The following is a 19,327-nucleotide window of genomic DNA, read 5'->3' on the forward strand; positions in this document are numbered from 1 at the left end:
TTGGCATGATCTTGGATTGTTTGGTTCTTCGACGCTCATCCTGGACTTGCTGTCATAGCAACAGGTCCGTAAGCTTAAACCTGCTCGGGAGCAGGCTTATTTCATGTAAACAGGATTAGATGGCAGCTTTATTAAGCGGAGCTGATACGGGAAGTCCAGCGCAGCGCGATAGTGCACTTTCTGAGATTTATATTTTTTCTCGTGACTCGTGAGATTGACGTTTACATTATTAATTTGTTGGAAACGCACATTTATTTTCGACTTGTCGGAGTCGGGCTTTAACTACAGCACAAACTGTTTGCATTGCCCTAAGATTATTTGCGAGTGGCTCTTTCCTTTACACTATTGGAGATGCGGAGAACTTGATGGAAAGTGCTGTCTGTCGTGTCATTCGGAGTTTACCTGGCGCTTTTAGGTTTAAAAAAAAGTTTTAGGTTTTTAAGACCCAATGTTGTAAAGCAGTTTTTTTTCATTTAGATCATGCAATCATGACCATGCCGATTACAGTATGTCACTCAGGCTTCACTAACGTGATTGGTACCATAGACTATAGGCTTCCATAGACTGCCATCAAGGCCTCAATGAAGGGGATTATGTGAACAGAAAGGGGGTTCACAATGTAAATGTGCAGCCCAGTTACTATTGGGATTCTTAATATTCCAGATTAATAATATTATATCAAATAAAAAAAGGCAGTTGACTAAAATCTTCCATATCACAAATGTGAAAGCAAAATGGCCAGGATCTGTGCATGACTTAAGTATTTTCAGAGATTCACATTTATGCACATTATTTGAAAGTGGTAAGAAAAGTTCCACAATTAAATATCAAGCTCACTGTATTACATACACTTATGCTGATCCTAACAGAACTGCATTTCTTCATAGGTGATTATGACATGTTCCTGCAGACAGGTGTTTTATGACCCCATTCCCTGACCCAAACCAGTTACAGTGCAGCTCTAGCCAGGACAAGGGCACACAATGAAATGAACTTTGGCTAACTAAAGGGAAGATTTCAGTGTCTGATAAGTCTGAGGGTTGCACACCTGACAGGGCCTGTGACATTATTGCATGTGCCATATTACACAACATTGCCAAAAAAATAAAAACTTTTCATTATATGTTTAATAAAAGACCAATATACTTAGTTCCTTGAGTTTTATTTCAATTGTTCTTTGTAAAGAAAAGCCAGTGGTCAAGTGCCTGCAACAAGAGATATTAGACACATGCCTCATGCAACAAATAAGGAAAAGTTGGCTATCCACTGCCCACCTGTAGGCCTATGTCTCCTCTGTCTGTCCAGACTCTTCTGTAGGCCTTTCTGTAGATGTGGAATCCTGCAACTTATATTGCTGCCATAAAGCATACAAGTATAAATTAAGTAAAGTTATTTATGCACTTGCAGGTAGGCTAGTTCCTCCATATGACAGTTATCTGAGAGGGTTTATTCACTGTCCAGTGCAATGGAAACAAATGGACATTACAAAGTCTTATACTTTCTTTCCTTTGGAAAGTTATTAAAAAAATTTCCACTTACTGCACATATTTCAGCCACCACTTTCTTGGGAACAGATACAAGTGTTGGTGTATTATGTAAAGGTGCACAAAAGAGGAAAACACAATGTCATTACAATGAACTACACTCTGGAAAAATATTTTTACATTAATATAAGTTTATTAGTTTTCACTTTCACAAGTCAAAGCAATTCATCATTACTCAAGATTTAACAGTTGAAATGACTATACAGCCTTAATTTAATGCAGCAAAAATTATTTTACAGTGTAGGCTACTAAGATCTTTTCTTCTTCTTTTTTTTTTTTTTTTTTTCTCAGCCTTTTTCTTGGTTGCTTTTATAAACAGCCAACCATTTATTTAACAGTGTCTTTTATAAAAGAGACTATAATATAACTAAAAATTATACCATTATGTAGAATATTTTTGTACTTCACTTTTGTTTGTTCCCATGTTCTAGTGTGGTGACTCTGACATTACAATGAACAAAGTAATTATGCAATTATTCAAATTCAAAAATATAGGCTAATAAGTGATAAAAACATCTAACATGGACACTTCTAACGGATTTAAATTGTCTGCTACTTTTTGCCAGCTCTCTCTCCTGGCTTTTGCAGACTTTGAGGTGTTCTCTGGCGTTTTGCATTAAAACATTAAAATTCCGAATAAACTTCGACTATTAGTTCTTGCTCTGCTGAGGAGAAAAACTGAGCGCGCTCTTTGGCCACGCTGAACAGCCAATAGCAGCGTTGCTGATCAATGTTTCTACTATCGATACATATCCCCTTTTAAACCAGCGCATGAACTCGCAATTATCTCAGATAACTCAATCCAGCGATACTAATCATATCCGGCAAGTGTGTTCGAAGAACCGAGTTAGCCAGATCATGATTAGCACGATGATATTATCTTGGATGTGTCATTTGATCTCGGATGTAATAAGCAACGTACGAAGAACGAGCCCCAGATTTGTAAAACAAAGCTTCACAATGTAGGTAAAATTCAAACACTTTTATTTTCAAATTAAAAAGGCAAAATGACCACAGTAGATGGCGGCAGAGCCACAGAGCTGAATCCTGGAAATGGTGCCATGGACGAGACCCTCCATCTCTCCACCTGCTCTTATGAGACCCTCCATCACTCCACCTGCCCTTACGAGACCCTCCATCACTCCACCTGCCCTTACGAGACCCTCCATCACTCCACCTGCTCTTGTGAGACCCTCCATCACTCCACCTGCCCTTATGAGACATCCATCACTCCACCTGCCCTTACGAGACCCTCCATCACTCCACCTGCCCTTACGAGACCCTCCATCACTCCACCTGCCCATACGAGACCCTCCATCACTCCACCTGCCCTTATGAGACCCTCCATCACTCCACCTGCCCTTACGAGACCGTCCATCACTCCACCTGCTCTTGTGAGACCCTCCATCACTCCACCTGCCCTTATGAGACCCTCCATCACTCCACCTGCCCTTACGAGACCCTCCATCACTCCACCTGCCCATACGAGACCCTCCATCACTCCACCTGCCCTTATGAGACCCTCCATCACTCCACCCCGCTCTTATGAGACCATCCATCACTCCACCTGCCCTTATGAGACCCTCCATCACTCCACCCCGTTCTTATGAGACCCTCCATCACTCCACCTGCCCTTATGAGACCCTCCATCACTCCACCTGCTCTTACGAGACCCTCCATCACTCCACCTGCTCTTATGAGACCCTCCATCACTCCACCTGCCCTTATAAGAACCTCCATCACTCCACCTGCCCTTATGAGAACCTCCATCACTCCACCTGCTCTTATGAGACCCTCCATCACTCCACCTGCTCTTATGAGACCCTCCATCACTCCACCTGCTCTTATGAGACCCTCCATCACTCCACCTGCCCTTACGAGACCCTCCATCACTCCACCTGCCCTTATTGCCTCAGATTGTGAAGCACAACACATCACGCAACAACCTCCGGCACGAAGGAACGGCTCACCTCTGGCGGTCAGCTGATTAATCAGAATAAAGCCTCAGAATGGGAACCGCTGTGTTGAGATGGCAGAAGGATGTGGGGTTCAGCGCCTGTAGCCTACATACATGATTGTAGTTTGAATAAAGCTTTATTTCATGTGTTGACTTGTATATGCATTTGTTTATTGTGTGATGGTGACTTTCATTCATTCTTTTACTAATTTATTAATATTTCTCATTGTTGTCAGTAAATAAAATAAAATAATTTAATTAATTAATGCTTTAATTAATAGTTTGAATGAAAATGTAGATATGTTCACTATATACACATCTAGAGTGTATTCATGCATAGCTATGTCATATGACATACATTTCATTTTGTTTGTTTTATTGAATTATATCATTTTCAGTAAAAAGTAATATAATTAAGTATTGGTCAGCATTTATCGTTGTTATTATTGTATGTTTTGGGGTGGGATAGCAATGCAATTCATTCTGGGGTAATATACATTTTTTATATTAATGATACTTACATTTTTCGAGTATAAAATCAACAGTTTTCTCCAAAGGCGAATCTTCGCACAGCTGCCCTTTGTGCAGACATTACAAACGCTGAGGAAAACGTACTCGGTTACTAACGTAACCTCGGTTCTCTCTAGAAGAGGGAACGAGTACTGCGTAAGATATCTTACGCTAGGGGAAAATCCTTTTCCGCGAGATATTGAAGCCAAAAATTATCCTTAATTTTGTAATAATGCAAAACGCGTTGCAGCAGCAATGCAGACATAGGCGAGACAGCTCGCGCGCCTATTGGCTGCTCTGCGGCAACTGCAGCAGCCTATCGAGCGAGGCCTGGCGTGACGTCAGACCCAATCAGGGCACTTCGCGCCCGCTGCGTCACGTCCCGCCGAAATGGGCGTGGTCTAGGCCTATAAATATCGCTCGCAGGCAGCTATTATCTGGTTTTTCATCATCGAAGCAACCAGAGCGTGTGCATGCACGGCAAGATACGCAGTACTCGTTCCCTCTTCTAGAGAGAACCGAGGTTACGTTAGTAACCGAGTACGTTCTCTTACGAGAGGTCTCTCGTACTGCGTAAGATATCTTACGCTAGGGGACCCAATGTAAAACGCCGTGCATGCTGAGATCTGACACCAAAGACCCAAGGGCGAAAGCCCGGGGTACATATAGTGCACAATCACTCAGTGAACTCACAGGGAGTCCGGGAAGAGGGAGGGGTGCAGCCTCACTTTTCCACATAAAGTAGCGTCGATGGGACGCGAATTTCATCATACAGACAGGGCGGGGTACAGCCTGAACTGATGGGGAAAAATGTGGGTCTTACACAGTTTGCCCAGCTTTATACTGTCGAACATTGAGCTGTGCTCAGCAAACGCAGAATTCTGAGCTGATCGCATCAGGTCAGATAATACTGGTAGTTTAGACCGACAGCAGCCTGGCCTGCAGGGCGGGAACCTCTAGGTTATAAAACCTTATAAATGTAGACGGGGAGGCCCAGCCTGCCGCCATACAAATATCTTGCAAGGCAATCCCACTTGACCAGGCCCACGAAGAGGCCATGCCTCTCGTGGAGTGCGCTCTGACACCCAAAGGGCACTGCATGCCCTTGGAGGCGTATGCCAGCGCTATAGCATCAACTATCCATCTGGATAGGCTCTGTTTCGACGCGGCTAGTCCCTTAGAGCGTCCGCTAAACGAAACAAAGAGCTGTTCCGTCTGTCTGAAAACAGACGAGCGAGACACATAAGCTCGTAATGCCCTGACTGGGCAAAGGAGGCTCGCGTCTCTTTCCTCATCAGGGACCGGTAGGGCTGACAGGGAGATAACCTGCGCCCTAAACGGTGTGTTGAGGGATTTTGGAACATAACCGTGCTTAGGTTTGAGTATAACTTTTGAGTCATTGGGCCCAAACTCCATGCACGCCGCGCTCACAGAGAGCGCGTGCAGATCCCCTATGCGCTGCACTGAAGCGAGAGCCAGCAAAAACACCGTTTTGAAAGACAGGTGTTTCAAATCGATTGACTGTAAAGGCTCAAATGGCGCACCTTTCATGGCTTCCAGAACCGTAGAAAGGTCCCATACGGGGACTGAGGGAGGTCTGGGAGGATTCAGTCTCTTAGCTCCTCTAAGGAAGCGGATGACTAAATCGTTCCTTCCTATTGACTGACCAAGCGTTGTTTCTGAGAACGCTGCTATAGCCGCCACATAAACTTTGAGCGTGGAGGGGGCCCTGCCCCCATCCAACAGCTCTTGTAGGAAGGAAAGCACCTCTGTCACATCACAGTTTGTGGGTGACACACCACGGGCTGTGCACCAGCCCGAAAACACTGACCATTTCGAAGAATAGAGTCGTCTTGTAGACGGAGCTCTAGCCTGCGTGATCGTGTTTAATACTCCTTTAGGGAGTCCAACATGTACCCGTTGATGGCCCAGACATGAAGGGACCATAGTTCCGGGCGAGGATGCCAGATCGAGCCGCGGGCCTGTGAGAGGAGATCTCTCCTCACTGGTACTGGCCACGGGGCAGTACTTGCTAACTGCATCACGGCTGGGAACCAAGGTTGGTTTTTCCAGAACGGTGCTACCAGCAGTACTGAGCATCCTTCTTCCCTGATGCGTTCTATCACCTGAGGCAGGAGAGAGACGGGGGGAAAAGCATAGAGCGGGCGGCGGGGCCACACATGGGCCAGCGCGCTCCTGCTCTTGGAGAAAAATTCTTGACAGTGAGCGTTTTCTCGAGACGCAAACAGGTCCACTTCCGCTCTGCCGAATTTCTTCCACAGCAGTTGGACTGTCTGTGGGTGTAGAGACCACTCGCCTGCCGGAACATTGTTCCTGGACAGTCTGTCCGGTCCTATATTCAAGATCCCTGGCACGTGCGCTGCTCTGAGCGAGCGCAGGTTGCACTGAGCCCATACCAGGAGGCGTTCTGCCAGCCTGTACAGTTTCTCGGATCTGATGCCGCCCTGGCGATTTATGTAGGACACCACAGACATGTTGTCCGAACGGACCAAGACGTGGTGACCTTTTATTTGGGGACAAAAACGCGTCAGCGCGTTGTCTACTGCCAGCATTTCGAGGCAGTTTATGTGCAGGAGCTTCTCCCGTTCTGACCACTGGCCGAAGAACGGTCTGCCCTCGAGCAGCGCTCCCCATCCCGAGGTGGACGCGTCCGTGGACACCACTTTCACCCTCGAGGAAGTCCCCAGGCTTACACCTGATTGGTACCAGTCGTTCGCTTTCCAGGGTTTCAGAGCTGTAACGCATTTCTGATTGACCCTGAGGCGAAGCAAACCGGGTGCCCACGCTTCGCGTGGGACTCGCGCTTTCAGCCAAAACTGCAGCGGGCGCATGCGGAGCAGACCCAGCTGGAGCACTGACGATGCTGAGGCCATGAGACCTAGCATCTTCTGAAATCTCTTGAGCGGGACAGACGCGCCGCAGCGAAAAGAGTTCACTGTGCGTCGAATGTCTACCGCGCGCTGTTGTGATAGTCGCGCTATCATGGATAGTGAGTCCAGTTCTGTGCCCAGGAAAGATATTTTCTGACTGGGTGACAGGGAGCTCTTCGCCCAATTGACACTCAGACCCAAATCCTCGAGGTGATCGAGTAAAATGGTCGTGTGTTCTATGAGCACTGCGCGAGATTGCGCTAGAATCAGCCAATCGTCCAAATAGTTCAGCACTCGCATGCCTCTCATTCTGAGGGGTGCGAGCGCCGCATCCATGCACTTCGTAAATGTACGGGGTGCTAGGGACAAACCGAACGGCAGGATTGTGTACTGATATGCCTGGCCCTCGAAGGCGAATCTCAAATATCGCCTGTGACGTGACGCTATCTGTATTTGAAAATACGCGTCTTTCAGATCTATTGACACAAAACCAATCTCCTTGGCGAATCTGCACAAGGATTTGCCTGGTCGTGAGCATCCTGAACTGTCGCTTCACAAGCACTTTATTCAGTTGCCTTAGATCTAGTATGGGTCTGAGACCCCCGTCTTTTTTCGGTACCAGGAAGTATCTGCTGTATAGCCCTCCTTCGCTCTGAACTTGAGAGAGAGGCTCTATGGCCCCTTTGCTCAATAGTTTCGTCACTTCGGCTCGAAGTAGATGTGCTACTTCTGTTTTTACCGTGGTCTCGACGCGCGCCACATAGCGACGAGGGCGTCGGCGAAACTGCAGCGAATAGCCTCTTTCTATAATGTTCAGCACCCACTTCGAAACCCCGGGTAGCTTTGCCCATGCGTCTGCATGGATAGCTAGGGGTTGAATACGAAGCGCGCTCCGCTCGCTCAGCGATGGAGAAGCTTCGGTGTGCTGTAACACAAGCGTGGCGCTCGTGACATTTGAGGCATGGGGCGCGCTGATGACAGCGGGCAGATTGCCCGCGCTCGACTCCTCTGCGGTGGTTAACCGCGAGGGGGAGGGCTGGGCGGTTCCCGTGGGAACTGTCATGTCTATGTGTGGATGTGGGCGCGGGACAGCGGGCACATTTATCACACCGAAAAGCATCGTTCGCTTGCGTGAAGCGAGTGCACGTTGGTTTCGTTTTTACAGAAACCGTGAGACATGCATAACGTGGTGTTAGTGGGCACATTCACCATGTTTGAAGCGCAATCGGTCTGAGTCGATTCATGTGCGCGAGCCCTGTGTGACGGGCTGTGCTTGTGTGTAGAGATGGGCACTGGGCAGTGGGCATTCTTCTTACACATAAAGCACCATCGGCCGTGGCCGGGACACCAGAAAAATTCACACTTATGGGATTTATCTGGGTAGCCGTAAAAACGGCGTTTGTGTGCAGGCAAGCGGGTGACAGAACCGACTTGTTTACTGCAGGATACACTGGAACAGTCACATTTACTGGAACTGAACGAGCGAGAAGTTGCCATAGAAACAGAGAGCGTCAACATGCTGGCGTTTATTGCAGGCCTGCGTGCATTACAACAGGCTTGTTCACTGCAATATTGACATTTCCAGTCGCCTGAATTCCAGAGGGGAATGGGAAATGTATAGGAAAAAGGAGGTTGGTCCGTCCGCAGCGGGACCAGAAAAACTCCCTTTTTTCCTTACGCCAGTGACGCACGGAACACCATAGAAACGGTGTTTGGGTGCAGGCGAGCGGGTTGTACAACGCGCTCGTTGGCTGCAAAATACACATCTGCAGTCGCCTTTTCAGGGAACTGACAGAGCGAGCATTGACGGCATAATTTTATCTGCCGGTAGACCCGGGGATCGAACGCGGGTCTCTCGCGTGCAAAAACCTGAGAGTCTGCCACTGGGCCACAGGGGGAGACACATTGTAGCTCAGTTAGCGCAAGTATTATAAGAGAGCGTCAACGTGCTGGCGTTTGTTTGCAGGCATGCGTGTATTACAACAGGCTTGCTCACTGCAATACTGACATTTCCAGTCGCCCGAACTTCAGAGGGGAATGAGAAATGTACGAGAAAGAGGAGGTCGGTCCGTCCGCGGGGGGACCAGAAAACGCTCTTTTCTCCTTTCGCCAGTGACGCACGGAAACCATAGAAACGGTGTTTGGGTGCAGGCGAGCGGGTTGTGCAACGCGCTCGTTGGCTGCAAAATGCACGTCTGCAGTCGCTTTTCAGGGAACTGACAGAGCGAAGCATTGGCGGCATAATTTTAACTGGCGCTAGACCGGGATTCGAACTCCGGTCTCTCGTGAGAAAAACCAATGATTCCGCCACTGAGCCACAGGGGGGAACGCAAAGGTTTTCGGATGCACGAGCATATAAGAGCGTCACATGCTTTCTTCGGCGTATGCTTGCAGGCGCGCTTGTATTAAAACAGGCTCGCCTGCTGCAATATTGATATTTCCAGTCGCATGATCAGGGAACTGGGAATATGTATGAGAAATTGAAGGTCACCGGGCGGAGGAGCAGTCTCGGAGAAGGATGCCAGGTGAGTCCTCAGAGTCACCATAGGCAGTACCTAACTCGCAGTGAGGGCAGTCGCCGTCAGCGAGTGCGAGAGCTGCGTGATCAGGAAAAGGGGCGTCTTGAAAAAGACGCCCAGCTCTTTTAGTGCAATGGGAGTGTGTGTCGCGGCGGCGAACACACACACATACATAAACACAGTAGCAGAGAAAGGATATAATGCCGGAAAGCGCAGCAGGAAGGCAAGGAAGGCGGCGCGGCCAGCGACTTCAGTGACTCGTCCCACTGAAGGTGCTCTCTTTCAGACGGCGCGGCTTCTTATCCAGCTCCAGCGATGCGTGTGCTTCGCTTGAAGGATGAAAAATCAGATAATAGCTGCCTGCGAGCGATATTTATAGGCCTAGACCACGCCCATTTCGGCGGGACGTGACGCAGCGGGCGCGAAGTGCCCTGATTGGGTCTGACGTCACGCCAGGCCTCGCTCGATAGGCTGCTGCAGTTGCCGCAGAGCAGCCAATAGGCGCGCGAGCTGTCTCGCCTATGTCTGCATTGCTGCTGCAACGCGTTTTGCATTATTACAAAATTAAGGATAATTTTTGGCTTCAATATCTCGCGGAAAAGGATTTTCCCCTAGCGTAAGATATCTTACGCAGTACGAGAGACCTCTCGTAAGAGAACCGTTCTAGGTAGGGCTGTCGAGTTACTGATGTTATGAGGTGTATGTATATATATATATATATATATGTCATGGGTTCGCATACATAATATGAGATTTTATACACAGGAAGAAGAACCTACAAGGTTGAATATCTTAATATATATTTTCTTAAATAATTCATTATAATACATTTAAAAAATGAATTTTTTGTTATTTATAGGTCTAGGCCTGAGGGATGAAACGAGTTAAATTCAACAAGAAAAAGAGGAAAACATAAAGGAGATTTAAGCTACTTTTGCTTGTGGATGAAAATTTTTGGATATAAAATAAAGAAATTAACAACATATTTAAGAGATGACCATTTTTGGATTTCGTAATAAAAATAAATAATATCGTTAAGGATAAAACGGTGGGTCACATTAGTAGGGTTAAATATAAGAACTTAAATTAAACCTAAATGTATTCACAAAATAAATGTGCAGCAGTTTCTTCAAAAAGACCACAAAATGAGCAAGTTTAATCAATATCAAGATATTTACACTCAAAAAAAAAAAATTGTCTAAAAATAAGATTTATGTATTTGAATTGCATAACAAATTTCCATGCATTTGGATTACATAGTTTTAACATAAACCAATCAATAATCTGAATGTGATTCATATTTTTAAGTCATATCTAAATGAAACAGATAAGATTTATGTAATTGTATTAATAAACTGAATGTGATTTATATTTGTCAGTCGTATGTAAATGAAACAGGTAAGATTTATGTAACAGTACACAGAAAAACGCCCATGTTAAATCAACACTGCTCAGTGTTCATTTGTGTGCACACTACAGAGGTAACACGGTCTTGAAGGTAATGAGATAATTAACTGATGATTGAGCATTAATTATGAACACCTGCTGTTAACAAGCAGAATCACTGAAGGAAAGAGAAACACAAGAACTACAACTGACTTCAGCCACAGCTAAAGGAAGACATTAAATCTGTGAAGATCTCAGCAGAGGAGGATTAAACAACTCCACAAACAGAATTACCAGCTTCACTTATTACTAACCAGACTGACTTTATTTCATTTCCGCTTGAATGAAATCAATAGTTATATTTTTAAGTCACCATGATGGTGGTTAGCGTTTGCTTTAGTTTGACTCTTGACCCTTGATTCTGTAATGTAATTTTTTTCTGGTTGCTATAATTATGTGTCTATAAAACACATTTGTTGCAGCGAAAAAGCCAAGAGAACATGAGATCAGGTGATGTTGGCTGTTTATTGATGAAGGTGTAATCATCATTGTGGCCTGAATCACTTATCTTTTTCAGTGTCTAATGCTTTGATTATTGGGGTTATGTGATTTTGTTTTAATTGTTATAGTAACTGAGTGACCTGACAGCATTAGATCCAACAGTTAATCAAATAATATAAATAATTTTAAAAACATTTAGTGCATTAAACTTTCTACATTATTACTTGGACATCAAGAATCAGTGTATGACTCTCAACAATGGTGACAATCAATGAAATGCTTCATGCTGCAGTGCATGCTGGGTACAAACAATCAAAACTCACCCATATCTCCCAGCATGCATTGCGGCATTAATAAATTATGCATCAGGATTTTTGTAGCTTTTGTCACCATTGTTGAGATTCATATGCTGTTTCTTGATGTCTGTGTGAGTTTAAGTATTGCCATAGATGAAAGGTTTTTGTGCACTAACTATAAAAAAAAAAAGTATATTGTTTGATAGATTTCATGCTGCAAAATCAAATGGCTTCTGTTAGGGATAAAAGAAAAGAAAAAAAACACAAGTCCTATATAATCAAAGCATTAGACACTGAACAAGATCAGCGAATCAGGCAATTACATGATGATGACTTTGTCATCATCATCAATAAACAGCCAACATCACCTGATCTCTTTTTCTCTTGGCTTTTTTGCTGCAACAAACGCGTTTTATAAACACATAATTATAGCAGCCAGAGAATTTTTATATTAAAGAGTCAACCTAAAGCAAACGCTAACCACCATCATGGTGACTTAAAAATACACCTATTGTTTTCATTCAAACGGAAATGAAATAAAGTCAGTCTGGTTAGTAATAAGTGAAGCTGGTAATTCTGTTTGTGGAGTTGTTTAATCCTCCTCTGCTGAGATCTTCACAGATTTAATGTCTTCTTTTCTCTTCAGTTGATTTCATCTAAGGCTGTGGCTGAAGTCAGTTGTAGTTCTTGTGTTTCTCTTTCCTTCAGTGATTCTGCTTGTTAACAGCAGGTGTTCATAATTTATGCTAAATCATCACTTAATTATCTCATTAACTTCAACACCGCTTTACCTCTGTAGTGTGCACACATATGAACACTGAGCAGTGTTAATTTAACATGGGCGTTTTTCTGTGTACTATTACATAAATCTTACCTGTTTCATTTGCATATGACTGACAAATATAAATCACATTCAGTTTATTAATACAATTACATAAATCTTATCTGTTTCATTTATGTATGACTTAAACATATGAATCACATTCAGGAGTATTGATTGGTTTATGTTAAAACTATATAAACCAAATGCATGGGAATTTGTTATGCAATTCAAATACATAAATCTTATGTTTAGACACAATTTTTTTTTTGAGTGTACAGACAGATGAATTAAACGTGTTAACGCTTGTTAACGCTTGTGATAACGCGTCGTAGGTCACATGATAACGTCAACATGGCAGATGTCCGGTTCGCATTCATACTTAACGAGATCAGGCTATAAAGTACCTACTCTTTTAGCGCTTTCGAAGTAAGTACTTATTGAAATTAAGTACCTACTCATTGAATATGCGGTTTCGAACGCAGCCCTTGTCTTGCTGTGTCTCAATTCGCCTACTTATACTATACCCTAACAGTATGTACTGTTTTTGTGAAGACTCTCTTCTTGACCATCGGTCGCACACATCACCCATGTTTTGTAGTTTTCTAAACACTTTTAACTCGTGTTTGTAGTTCTGAACTGAATCCTCCTCCAAAGCGCAATGGGTTGTGGGCAATATTAGCCGTTATATTGAGCACGGATCCACACTTCGAAAATCGACCAGAAATAGTAGACCATCTGGGGACTTCTGGCATACTCTTTTCAACATACTATGTTTTGGGACACACTTATTTTTATCTCACATACTGTTTAGGATGGATAGTATGGACATTGAGACACGGGGTCAGTCTCTCTTATTTGATAAAAGGGCTGTATCCAAAATCGCATACTTCCCTACTATATAGTTGGCGAAAAACAGTATATGACAAAAGAAGTATGTTCGAATTTACAGAACTCATAAAAGAGTAGGCAAAAAGTACCCAGATGATCTACTACTTCCGGCTAGATTCGAAAGTGTTCATACGATGGACACTTTACTATCCCATGAGGCCTCAGGAGAGGATTTGTGAATGGCAGTGAAGCGACAACTGATGCTGGAAGGTCACATGACAATGATAACATGGTGAATGTAGTATATATATTTCATTCATACTACACTTAACATACTTTTTAGAGGTTGTGAAATAATTACTAATTCAAAATAAATACCTACTCAATAGAGTATGTGATTTCGGATGCAGCTATTGAGCGGACATTTACAAGACACCATTTTCAACTAAAAACAGACAACTTTTTATGCATTTTGGCCATTTATTTTCATCACCACAGAGTTTTGGAGGCCTAAAAACGCAAACATTTAAAAATGGGTTTTAAAGTGCACGTTTTTGAAAACAATACCATAATTTTCTGTTTAAACAAAAAAAAGTGAAGTTATGCGCAAGTGCTCGAAAATCAGCTTCCGAAATCATGTACAGTCTGAATAGGTACTACATTGGAATTTACTTTGTGACCAATAAATAAAAGAATTTATCCTCTCTATAGTATGAATGAAATTCAGACCATAATACATCTTCCATGTTATGGTCTTGTGACCTACCAGCAACAGTTGCGTCGCTTTACTGGTATTCATAAATCCTCTCCCGTGGCCTCATGGGAGAGTGAAGTGTCCATTGAATGCACACTTCAGAATTTTCACAGAAGTAATAATCACTTTTCACCTACTGTTTTTCCAATACTATGTATTCAGACATAATATTTTGGCGTACTGCATTTCCACATACTACATAATAGGGAAGTACTTGATTTCCGACACAGCTCAGGACTGAAAACCACTGCATTAGCAAACGAGAACAGCCTGGAAAGTCACTAGAAGATTTTACATTATCTACATTCATTCACAATTTTACAAACAAGCTTGTCCATGACAGAAACTTACTGTAATCTAAAAAGAACCTGAGTTCAAATGATAGACTAGAGATTCATAAATACAGATCCCAGAGAGAGAGGGTGTGTTTAGTTTTGTATGACCTCTAGGGCTTAGTGATCAAACGTCAGATAAAGTTTATTATAAACTATTAAGCATCACAATATTCATATACAAACTGTGAGAGCACAGGAATACAATAGGGAGACCAACTCTATTACATCAGCAGTGCTTCATGGTACAAGGTGTTCCCGCAGAGCAGTTTTGGAATCACTTGCTTGCCAAATTCTTAAGAGAATCATGGATATGTTTTTCGTTAGGAAATTCTGCTGTTAAACGAAAAACATGTAATGTAAACTGATGGCTTCAAAAGGATATACCAATTAACCTTGGAGCTTACAGCAGTGGCGGTTCTAGACCACAGTAACTGGGGGGGGGGGGGGGGGGGGGCCAGGCAGGGGCCACTTGTGCTTTTAGGGGGCACACCTTTAACATTCATCTTAACCTATTTTCAGTATTATTTCAAGTCATTTTTCACCATGTCATGTATGACTGCAATCTCTAGAAAAAGCTAATAAATTATATTAGCGAAGCTAATAAAACAATTTCAATTCAAATGAATGTTTCATTATGTTTAATTGTAGTGTGATATAATGATCAATAATAACACATTTTTAGCATCTAAGCACATCTAGGCACTTTTTTACACCTGGGGTGGGCGATATGGCAATAATATATCACAATTTCTTTTTTTTCAGGAAAATCACGATTTTATCACGATTCTTTTTTCATGTTGGTTTTACTATTTTGCAAGTGACTGAGCATTACAGCCAAACTAATTTCCCTATTTTAAAAACATAGCCTTATAGGTAACAAAATATAAAATAAAAAAGAATGGCAGACATTTAGGCCAAAGGCAAAGATAAAAATCTTTGTCATTATTTTCTTTGTTATTAAAAATTAAGAACAGAGATACATATTACACATACACAACTTAATATACAAATGAAATAAACTGCTTTATTTTTTCAGCTATAGGTGTATTTAACAGTATGAGAAAGTAATTAAATGAACAAATATGAAAATAAAACACAACAGACTTAAAGTTCTCAGTCAAGAGCAGTGAATGATTTCCTCTGTGTATTTTGTTGTTTTATTAACATTAAAGGGATAGTTCTCCCCCCAAAAAGTCATATTTACTCTCTTAAGTTGTTTTAAACATGAATAAGTGTCTTTCTTCTGTTGAAAATAAACGTTATTTGAAAGAATGCGAGTAACCACAACAGTTGATGTACCGGAAGTCAATGGGGACCAGCAACTGTTTGGTTTTGGGTGAACTATCTCTTTAAGTACAAGCGGCAGCATGTTTATTATTAGGGCTACTGTCTCTTTAAGAACTGCACGCGACGCGTCTAATATACACGCATATGACAAGCAGATTTTAATTAATTTTCTGTTTGCTTTCACTTTAGACATAACCAACTTTGTTTATGTAAACAATGTCTGTATTTGACAGTATTAGCGCAATATAAGACTCAAAAGATAACTTATTCCAGGAACAGGCTTTTAGTGCATGTACGCGTCGAGTGTAGCCTACACGCTCAGTAAAGCGTATGTTTGAACAGCGCATCAGCAGCGAATGACATGTTTAACTGGCAAGGCTTTAAAGCACATGCAAATAATGAACTTTTGTGAACTGCAGTGTCACGTTCCTCTGCGTTAACATTTGATGTGAATATACGTCGTGCTGCAGTGTAGCCTAAATGAAGGCGCCGCAACTGAATAAATGCGCAGTTGTTTGGTGTGATTTTACGATTCCAAATTTAGGGGGGCCAGAGGGGCGGCCAAGCTTGTTGACACTGGGGCACTGCCCCCCCCCCCCCCAGAACCGCCACTGGCTTACAGTAGCTGCATTTAAAATGCTCAATTTAAGATTACCCATTTATACAGAATTTTATAAACTTCTGGAAGCCTATGGTTGTATGGTATTTGATGCAAAATGACAAGTCAGAAACAAGCAAGGATTGGTTTGTCAGTTTTATTAAGAACCTCTCTTTTGCCCTTGAACCATTACAGGACCAAGTGAGGCCTTGCCTTCCCACTGAATGCCTAGAGAGAAGAGAGCCAAGTTAGAGCACTTGAATAAAAGCAACCTTAGAAAGAGCAAATGCTACCAACCTCCATAGGGAGAAGCAGCAAATTCACCATCAGGACCACATGTTGAGTCACAGCAACCACAAACTTGGTCATTTCCATCAGCAGCAGACCACCTGCAAAAAGACAAAGACATGAAACCTACAACATCAGAAAAGTCGACTTAAACCCCCAAAAAACCCATGTACCCATTGGCAAAGGAACAGGATTTGCGCTGAGCGTCACTGGGTGCAGAAGCAATAGTTGCCTTCAGAATACACGTTATGTAGATCTGCAAGGCATGACAAACAAGTCACAAGACCAAAGCAGATGGAGGATAAGTCAAATTAACGCATGATATTCATAGTACATACAGAAGGACTGTTGCCCTCCCGGAACATAAATGCCTCCAGCTGGAACTGGAGCTTGTCAACCTGGGACCGAGGCATGAAGCGGGAGCTGGAAGCTGTAGTTTTGGCATCCATAAAGCACCTGACGACAAAGCAATCACAAAGAGTAACTCATGAATGTCAACTGTAGAGCATCAAGCAACTTGACCTTACCCATGACTGTGGTTACAAAAAGCAACTTAAACAGTCCTACCACATCAAGGGCCATGACCTTACCCATGATTCTCAATGAAGGAAAATCTTGGAAGGGAGTTCACATCAGGTACTTGAGTGGCCACACAGCGGTCCACAAACACACGCAGAGGCACATGATTGTACTGCTTCACAGATGCCTCGATGTTAATAACACCACCCAGGAAATAGGTGTATGAAGGCCTCTGATAGGACCAATCATCTATACAAAAAACACTTTAGGCACAGCCACCCACAATTGCAAGGGTAAAGGTTTATTTTATTGAAAAAAAACCTGTACCAACCCATCATGATCTTCAGGGAGAAGAGCAAGACTTCTTCACCAGCCTTGGTTGAGGCATAAGGGAACCATGTTGGCCTCAAGGCATCACTGCTTACATTTTGGAGCCTGCGGTTCATGAAAGTACCCATTAAATGGTCTCCCAGTTTCACGAGAAAGTGCAGAAAGTCACAGAGATCACTTACCTTTGATAATGGCATTGTACACCAACAATTGCACCATCGGACCGGGTAATCGGAGTACCCGCAAGCGCCTCAGGGGTGTAGGTAAGAGAGAAGGTGTAGACAAGTTCATCCTCATTCATCTGGAAAAAGATTGTGGTTACCAAGAGGGTCATCACAGAGACTTAACATATACCAAGACTCTCATATTGCCATGAATGGGAGAAAGTGCACTTGTGCAATATGGAAGAATTCCTGAAGAGCAAATCACCAATTAGTCAAGTCTTCACATCACTACAGCTGCCCTCAGAAGCTCCAGTGTTGCCAGAGATAGTCAATGTTTTGGAGACATGCGCATTGGCTGTTCCTGGGTAAAAACTAGCTTTAACACTATTAAGGCACAAGATTTGTTCTGGTTTCTTAAGCTCCTTTCATACCGTTTGTGGGATAGTTTACATCAGATGTTGGTTTGAAGGGTTATTTAAAAGGCAAGTAGCTTGAAAATTCAGGATTTTTCCTCCATTTAAATAAATAGAACTTGGTCTTAGCTGCCCTGGAATTGTAAATGACAACCAAGTTAACCGACTTTCCTTGAAAGATTTTGGCTTTCTTCTGTCACACCAAAATAACCCATTAAGATTCATGAGTTCTTACCATCAGCACGCTGTTGCAGTCCTGTAATTCATACTCAAAGATGAGCACTCTAGACTCAGGATCCTGACCAACAACAGGACATCCACCTAAAGACAGACCAGTTGGCTGGATCAACTGACCATTGCTGAAAAGGTCTTGCTGGACCTCTACAAGAACCCTGTTCTCGCCACATTGAACCGCTACGCTGCCGGGAGTCACGGGTTGCCTCATCGGGAAGTTCTCCACCAACTCACTCTGCACCTCAGCAACAGTGGGATACCTCCAATCCAAAGGCTTCACTGGACCCTGCAACAGCTGCTTCTCCTGAAGGCCAAAAGGCTCCTGTGCAAGGCTTTTGAAGTTGGGACCCAAAGGACTCTGAAACTGAGAAGCCACTTGCAAAGGGTTCCAGAGCCCTAGAGGAGAAAGGGCAGGACTTCTGGAAGCTGGATCTGATTTTGGCCCCATGCTTCTTGGACTAGGACTGTACCTCAAACTTCCCCAGACATCATGCAGCTCAAATGCAACAATCACTAAGACAACTATCAAGAACCCCATCCTAACAAACTTTGACTCAAACACCACAACACACACCAGTAATTGGCTTTGCCTGTTTGTATACCTTTGAATTAAGGTGGCTCCACCCCTTTTACCTTAATTGATTACCTTTGATTTTCCTCTGGACCTGTAGAGTTTATGCATTAGCCAATGAGAGCGTGCTATAATGTCACTAGCCAAAAAAAGGCTTGAGGTTTTAATCTACAGTCTTTTTGCAATTAGGAAACTGACAGTTTATCCATGTTAGAAACTTTGGCTGCGTTCGAAACCGCATACTTCCTTACTATATAGTAGGGGAAAAAGAGTAGGCGAGCGAAAAAGTATGTACGAATCCTCTGTATTCATAAAAGAGTAGGCGAGAATTACCTGGGTGACGTACTAATTATCGCGAAATTCGGACGTACGTATACTTACAGTGCGTTCGAATATGCCTACTTTCCTACTATATAGTAGGCGAAAACAGTACGTGAAAGAAAAATTATGTTCGAAACATCAGTATTCATAAAAGAGTAGGCGAGAAGTTCCCGAGTGCCGATTTTCGAGTGCTCGTCCGATGGATACTTTTCTATCCCAGGAGGCCACGCGAGAGGATATGTCATTATCAAACATCGC

General features: G+C 43.2%; 1 protein-coding gene and 1 long non-coding RNA gene across 2 annotated transcripts in view; one reads left to right on the forward strand and one right to left on the reverse strand.

Annotated features, from left to right (window-relative positions):
- The window catches only part of LOC309503405, a 311,403-nt gene extending 300,072 nt beyond the window's left edge, over window positions 1–11,331 (forward strand). The window contains exon 3 of the long non-coding RNA XR_014207632.1: window positions 10,948–11,331. This is a non-coding gene — a long non-coding RNA (uncharacterized lncRNA). The remainder of the gene's footprint in view (window positions 1–10,947) is intronic.
- Window positions 11,332–16,378: 5,047 nt separating this feature from the next.
- Window positions 16,379–18,980, reverse strand: LOC309500998 (zona pellucida sperm-binding protein 3-like). Its single transcript, XM_082172845.1, has 8 exons — window positions 18,179–18,980; window positions 17,549–17,667; window positions 17,368–17,471; window positions 17,108–17,285; window positions 16,856–16,973; window positions 16,691–16,773; window positions 16,527–16,618; window positions 16,379–16,457 (listed from the first exon to the last, which is right to left on the reverse strand). Exons 1-8 carry the CDS (start codon window positions 18,713–18,715, stop codon window positions 16,390–16,392), a joined length of 1,299 nt encoding a protein of 432 aa, XP_082028971.1. The 5' UTR covers window positions 18,716–18,980; the 3' UTR covers window positions 16,379–16,389.
- Window positions 18,981–19,327: the final 347 nt, after the last annotated feature.

The sequence above is a fragment of the Leuciscus leuciscus genome (assembly GCF_965113295.1).
Source record: "Leuciscus leuciscus genome assembly, chromosome: 1".
Taxonomy (NCBI): domain Eukaryota; kingdom Metazoa; phylum Chordata; class Actinopteri; order Cypriniformes; family Leuciscidae; genus Leuciscus; species Leuciscus leuciscus.